This window comes from Mesocricetus auratus, unplaced genomic scaffold (assembly GCF_017639785.1).
Source record: "Mesocricetus auratus isolate SY011 unplaced genomic scaffold, BCM_Maur_2.0 Super-Scaffold_100004, whole genome shotgun sequence".
NCBI lineage: Eukaryota > Metazoa > Chordata > Mammalia > Rodentia > Cricetidae > Mesocricetus > Mesocricetus auratus.
The window spans coordinates 88773834-88781160 of NW_024429189.1; the positions used below are offsets into that span (position 1 = coordinate 88773834).

A 7327-nucleotide genomic window follows, 5' to 3' on the forward strand; every position below is an offset into this window, starting at 1 on the left:
TTTCCTCCAAACTCACCAACGGAATAGAAATTTACCTCAATTTAGCAAGGTTACTGGAGGAAGTTCTCCACCCAAAGCTTTCAAAGGAGAAACCGGAGAGAAGCAAGCCAGATTCTGCCAGCAGCCCTTAGGACAGGAGGGTCCTTGAATCCTGCAACTGTCTTTGTATTCCTGGAGTTATAATTCAAGGTTCGAGTTCTGCCAGTTAATGCTCTTAATTGTTCTGGCTTTACTTTCTAAGAATGAAAATTTCAGGTCCTAAGCCCTTCTCTGACTGGGATTCCGTTGGCATTAGAACGAATGGCGTCCAGAAATCCCTAGGAAGAACGACCAAGGTACACCAAGCTCAGAAGCACACCCTGATCGCAGAGTATGGAGGGTACAGCCCAGACTCTTCTAAGCATCACCGGACTTTATAAGAACATGAAACTGAAAATAGGAAAGTCCTTCTTTAACCTAGTTCAGCGTCACCAGCTAGGAGACTGGTGACGGCCCCTGGATCTGGGTCCCGATTGGCTGCGAGCGTGGGGATAAGAGTGCGCGCCCAGCCCTGGCCACATTCGTTTTGTTCTGACCGGCGTGCACCATGGCTCGCTCCGTGGCCGTGGTCTTTCTGATGCTTGTCTCACTGGTCTGCTTGGATGCCATTCAGCGTGAGTGCCTCTTCCTCCTTTCCTGGCGTTAATTCTGATTTCTCCTTAGTTCTCCTTCCCGACGGGATTGGCCAGGGCTGGGTCTCCCGGGGAAGGGGTGGGAGTCCCGCCGCTCCCTTCTTGCTGCTTCGAGGCAGTAGTGGGGATGCGGCCGATTTGCGATTGTGAGGACAGACAAGGAACGCATCTCTCCTGCCGGAGCCCCCAGACTCCCGGAGCACAGCGGGAGGCTGGGCTTGCCCCAAAGGTGCGGAATAGAGGACCTTGGACTCCCGGAAGCCGGGGCCCGGGAAACCTGGGAAGTCAGCCCGCGGCCACCCAGTAGCCTTTGCATTTTAGAGCACCTGGGATCCAACGGAGCTGTTTCCAAAGTTTTCCGGCCGTTAACTTAACTTGTCTCATTAATGTTTTTAGTAATAATCATAAAGCTACTGGGTGTGACAATTTTGTGTAATGCTGAGGACTCTGAGAGCTTTATAACTTTGAAACTGCACCTACGACGTAAACATGGTTCCTTGTGTCTCTTAGATGGGAAACCAGAGGCATCGAGAATTTAAATAACTTACTCATCCAAGGGATTAATGGCAGTCGGGATTGGAAATTGAGGCCGATTTATGCCATCTGGGGTAAAAAATAGGCCTTTTGACCGTAACCCTCCGGTCATAGTCTAAAGCAGGCTGGGCTGCCGTGAGCCCTTGGTACTTCACACAGGGTTTCCTTGTTGGCATGCTGCCTGGTTCTTTCCAAGCATCTACTTTCAGTTTCGAAAACTCTGGGTAAAGATAATTCAGTATAGTTACCAAGACTCTTGAGAAATAATAACTCACGAAGTCATAGAGGTAGAAAAGGAGCAGAGACCAGATTCAAACCTGGCCCAACACTTGTCTTAGTTGTCAAAGAGAGATCGTTCTTTCCCGGAGGTTTCTAGGCAGGGTGAACTGGCCTCTGACTCTGTGGTATTTATTATGTTCTCATCACTACAACCTCAAATTTAAAAAGTTTTTTGACTTATCTTCACTTTAACTTTACAAGAAAAAAATTCACGGCTTCATTGAAACCTTAACTCTAATTCTTGACAGGGCTAGTTTTCCCCCAAAGCATCTAGAAACATACAGCTGGCCACAGTTCCCAGATACTCTTCCTTCTCCCTACTGCCTTCTATATGTGGATAATAAGTAGCTGCCCTTTAGAGACCATATACCCTGAGTATATGTGTATTATATGCCAGGTGTGTTGACTCATGCCTGTAATTTCAGTCCTGATGAGGCTGCAATAAGAGTTTAAGGCCAGTCTGGAGACAGAGTAAGACTGTATCTCAGATGGATGGATAGATAGATAGATAGATAGATGATGGATAGATAGATGGATGATAGACAGCGAAAACACAAAACAGCCAGTGAAATGGCTCAGCATGTAGAGACACTAGCCAGTAAGCCTGAGTTTGAGCTCAGATTCCACTTGGTGGATAGAGAGAACTGACTCTTAAATCCACACAAGAGCTATGGTGCGCGCGTGTGCGCACACACACACACACACACACACACACACACACACACACACACACACACACACCAAGGTAATTATTCCCAACTTGTTTAGTTAGGGCAGTCATTTGAAAGTGCTGACTAGAAATCCACATCCTACTCTCATACACTTTGCCCACTTAGTTCTAGTGGAGTATGGTCTTTCTCCTTCATCACATCCCTCACTTCTCCCTACTGCGGTTTATCCATCCCAACTTAACCACTTAAAGTTTTGCTAGCTTCTGTAGATATTTAAACAAGATATTGCTTGTTTCCTAGTTCATGAAATCAGTTTTATTTTGGCCTGTTATCTCTGGGCTGGAACAGAGAGTGTCTGTGGCAGGATTGGCCCCTGGACTGACTTGCATAGGAACCTAAGTAGGGGGAGATAATATTAACATCTGCCACCTGAGGGACAAATGATCAGCTTTCATCTCTGTATCAGAAAGTATGTGTCAGGAAGTCTAGGGAGGAGCAATAAGCAAAAAGGAAGGGGGTAAAAATAAAGAGAGTGAGAGGCTGATGCAGTATACAAGGGCATGGGTACTATGATGGGGATACTGTAGGGGGTGGGTGTGCCAAATGAGACATGAAATCTGGAAAGTAGCTGGGCCATAGGATTTATTAAGAGAAGGGATCAGTGCAGGTCTTCAGAGCCTCCAATAAAAGTTTCTTAAAAATCCAGCAGTCAGCTGGGCGTTGGTGGCGCACACCTTTAATCCCAGCACTCGGGAGGCAGAGGCAGGCGGATCTCTGTAAGTTCGAGACCATCCTGGACTACCAAGTGAGTTCCAGGACAGCCTCCAAAGCCACAGAGAAACCCTGTCTCGAAAAACAACAAAACAAAACAAAACAAAAAAAATCCAGCAGTCTCTAGTGACGGAAGACACTGCTACAAGCCAGGTAGGAAAAACCAAAGGCCTGTACAGGATTTCAAGGAAGAGATACTAAGTCATGATGTAGTTCTCAACATGTGGGTAGCCTTTTGGGGAAGCAGAAGGTCACTCTTCCAGAGCAGAAATGGAACTGGGAGAAATAGATGACCAATTGTGGCATGGGGCATGGTGGAGACTGAGATGCAGTTATCTCCAAGGAAAAAGCCCCAGCAAGTCATCATTTGTCTTTCCCTGTGACCCTTAGGTCCCCCACAAGTGCAAGTCTACACCCGCCACCCCCCTGAAGATGGTAAACCAAACTTCCTGAACTGCTATGTGTCGCAGTTCCATCCCCCCCCACATTGAAATCGAGCTGCTGAAGAATGGGGAGAAGATGGACAAAGTGGAGCTGTCAGATCTGTCCTTCAACAAGGACTGGTCTTTCTATCTCTTGGCTCACAGGGAGTTTGTACCCACTGCGACTGATAAATACGCCTGCAGAGTTTCACACATAACTCTGAAGGAGCCCAAGGTGGTCACCTGGGGTGAGTCTTCAATTTCTTCCTCAGTCTCTGGAAGCTCTGTCTGTGTCAAGTCACAGCTTAATCCTGCTTTGCTATTTCAAAAATAACCCTGCATACCGAGATTGTTAGGGGATCCCCCAAAGCACTGGTCAGTGGCACCTGCTGAGTACTTCACTGCTGTTAAAGCAGGGAGCAGCAACAGCAGCACCCACTGTCCCGGACTTCCTGCTGTGGCTTCCTCCAGATTTCCTGGCAACCTAATGCACACAAAGTGCCAAAGAGCATGTTGGGAAGGCACTGGCCTTGGCCTGCAATCCTTGCCCTCATGAATCTACAATTCTGGACTGCTCCAGTGCCTTGGCTAGGTTTGACACTGAAGACTGTAGACAGGGGTGGATCTCTGGGTAGTTCTCAACAAGTACTCGAGGCTAGCAACAATACCTATTTATTCTACCAGTCTTATTGCTAACACTTTTGGATGTCTGTTAGTAATTCGTAGTAGAAAAAATGTTTTTTCTTTCTGTTTTCTTTTTTCATAGAACGAGACATGTAATCAAGCGTCATGGAGGTAGGTTTCTTGACCTGAAGAAATGGGCCTTTGGGAGAGGGGTGTCTGGAGGCAGAGCACATGCTGGGGTAGGCCTAGCATGCACAGGCTTTGTGTTCTATTCCCTGCACTGCAGGGAGATAATAGTTTGCTTCACTCTCCTAGGGGCTGTTTATAGACAGCTCTAACACCACAACTGTCACTGTACCAAAGACACTAATCAGGTAGCTTGCCTTTGGGGGTCACATTCTTTATCCTGTGGATTGGCAGGAAGAAGGCATGTAACTACACGTCTGGCTCTGCCATCATCACTAACCCCCAAAGGGAAAACAGCAACTTTAAATATATGGCCGGGAGAGGCCTGCAGTTATCTGCACCATCTCAAGAGTTCTTTCTGCTGAGAAGGCCTTGGACAATGAACCACTTGCTTTCTTTGTGTGGCAGTGGCCTTGCTCTTCAGCCAGAAGAATGGGGTGACAAAGTTCTGGGGATACATGCATCTCCCTTCAGTCTCATATTCTGTCTCAGTGGGTAGACACTAGGCTTACTTCTAAAGACTTTCAGACCATTCAAGGAAAGACATGGACATAGAATGTTGTAACTCCATGTAAACACACTATCAGAGCTGTAGCAGAAGGAAGTCTAGGAACATGAGAGAGGGGAACACAGACTTTTCTGTTAGATTCAGCGTAGTGTGGAAAATGCAGATTTTCCAGGAAATCCTACTGTCCAGGGATGTTGGGGCCAAAGTCTCGTTTAAGTCTTGTATTATATTTATTTCTAGGAAAGCTGGATTGATTTGCGAGAGAGTATTAGAAAGGATAGGTAATCCGTCCAGATAGTCACCAAAAGGTGGAGCCAGTACTCACTTCCTTTAAGAAGGTGGTTACTCACAGATGCTAGACCCGTTGGTGATGAGATCTGTAATACAAACAAAGTAAATGCTCCACTAACTTCCTCTTTCCCTCCTTCCTATCCCTTTGTCTTTTCAGATGCTTCATTTGGATCAGAAGTATTTCTCAGCTTTTAATACGCTGTTCAGTCTATGCACACAGCAGCAATAGTAATGGCACATCATCTTTTATATAACCTACTTTGAATTTTGCATGTTTTTCAAAAACAGATTGAAGAGTAACATCCTAGATATCTGAAATAATAAAGCATCAATGAGTATTCTGATCAGAAATAAATGATTTTGATAATTTGAATGAAAAAACCCTGCTATTAAATATAATGAAGAACAATAGTTGATCATATATCAAACCCTCTGTACATCTTATTAGTTAGATATAGTTATTCATCTTTGGTCTATCACAACATAAATGGGTTTTTGTTTTGTTTTGTTTTTTTAATCTAAGAAACCTGAGACATTTTCTTTTTGGTAAAACACACAAGTCCCATGGGTTACTTCCTCTTTGTTATTTTTACTCAAAAATAAAGGAAAAAAAAAAAAGGACTTTTGCTGGACATTGCAGAGTGTTACATGAAGTGATTTCTGGGTAGCCTTCAGTGTCTGCAAGTGTGCATGTGGTTCTAGTCACTGAGTATCTTAGGTTCTCAGAGAAGCAGGCAACAGAAGTAGGGGTTTAGATGAACATGACTAAGAAAGGGTTCCAAAGCAAAGCAGTACGGGTATGGCTGATGACAGCAAATAGGAAGGAACTGAGAGCGAAGTAGGGATTCTGGAAATACTGGTGCTACCGGGAGCTCTAGAGCAAAAACCACATGTTAAAGTTTATCTTGGCCATGTGGACACTACACATTGCTGGCTCTACTACAGGACTATGTGATAGGACGAAAGCCCAGATACTTTGGTGTGCAGGCACTGGCATGTAGAAGCTAAGGATTGGCTCTCACTGCTGATGGGGCATCAGTAGCTACTGTGTTTCCTGTTACATTCTGTTGGGCCTATAGCACAGCCAGTCTGAAAGCCCCACTACCAATTCAAAGTTTCTAAGGGCTAATGTTAAAGTGGGAATGCTAATCAATTTAGAACTGACTTGAGCTTTTAATTTTGATAGTTTAGTTGTAAGGCCCTTTTGTGGTTGCACCTTTAAGAGGTGGGGTCTAGTGGGAGGCCCTGTGGTACTCTCACAGGATGGGAATCTTTTTGAGTTCTGAAACGGTTATTAAAAAGGCAGCAACCCCGGCCCCTTATGTCCCTTGTGCTTGTCTAACATTTAAACACTTGCTCACTCCTGATGCACTTTTCCTATTGCTGTTGGCTCAAAAGAAGAACCTTTGGCATAGAGTCTGTGCTAATCATTTAAATTGTGAAATTTTAAAACTGTAAGCTAAATAAATCTTACTAAGTAGCTTGTGTCAAGTATTTTGTTATAACAATTGCTTATTAATAGTCACCATAAAACCAAAGTGGGATAATTAGTCCTATATCACAAAGCTTATTCATTTGTTCACTCAATTATTATTTTGAATTTAGAATCATTTATTTTTATGTATATAATACATGTACATATGTTCAGGCATGTATGTTTGGTGCCTATGAAGTTCAGCTGTGGGTGTTAGATCCCCTGGAACTAGAGTTATGGATGGATCTGAGCTACCACATTCATCACATGGGTGCTGGAACTAAACCTGGGTCCTCTGGAAGAGCAGCTGGTATTCTTAATTGCTCAGCCTTTCAATTAACTGTGTGTGTGTGTGTGTGTGTGTGTGTGTGTGTGTGTGTACACAATGTGTGTATAAATGTGAAGGCTAGTCTAGTCCTCTTGGAGATCATAGGCTGGAGCTGGAATTATAGACAGATGCTGGGATTCAAACTTTGCTTGAAACTGCTGAACCATTTCTCCAGCTCCCCACAAGAAACCTTAAAATACCCCATAACTCCAGGGCAGACTGCAGGTAGAGAAGGGGACCCTTCCTACCTGTCCTGGTGGAACTTTGTTGGCATCTCAGGGTGCCAAGACCATATTTCCAACTTCCTGTCCCCAACCACTGTGTCCACTGGTTAAACCTTGGGCAGTAACCCTGGCTCTTGTGTGTGTGTGTGTGTGTGTGTGTGTGTGTGTGTGTGTGTGTGTGTGTGTGATCTCTAGCACCACATTTTGCCATATTGCTTTGAGCCCAGCAATGGCTCTGATTCTAATGTTACAGTATTGACTCTGCGATGCTTTTTCTGAAATGGTGACAATCTAGGTAAAATTCCCAAAACAAACATCCAAACTACACCTTTTGAGTTGTCTTG

At 44.6% G+C, this 7327-nt stretch overlaps 1 protein-coding gene across 1 annotated transcript; it reads left to right on the forward strand.

Moving 5' to 3' along the window:
* The first annotated feature begins 571 nt into the window (after nucleotides 1-571).
* Nucleotides 572-5589, forward strand: B2m (beta-2-microglobulin). Its single transcript, XM_005068531.4, is given in 5 exon segments — nucleotides 572-653; nucleotides 3317-3402; nucleotides 3404-3596; nucleotides 4115-4143; nucleotides 5115-5589. Coding segments are annotated over 4 exon segments (360 nt in total). The 5' UTR covers nucleotides 572-586; the 3' UTR covers nucleotides 4129-4143; nucleotides 5115-5589.
* The last annotated feature ends 1738 nt before the right edge of the window (nucleotides 5590-7327 follow it).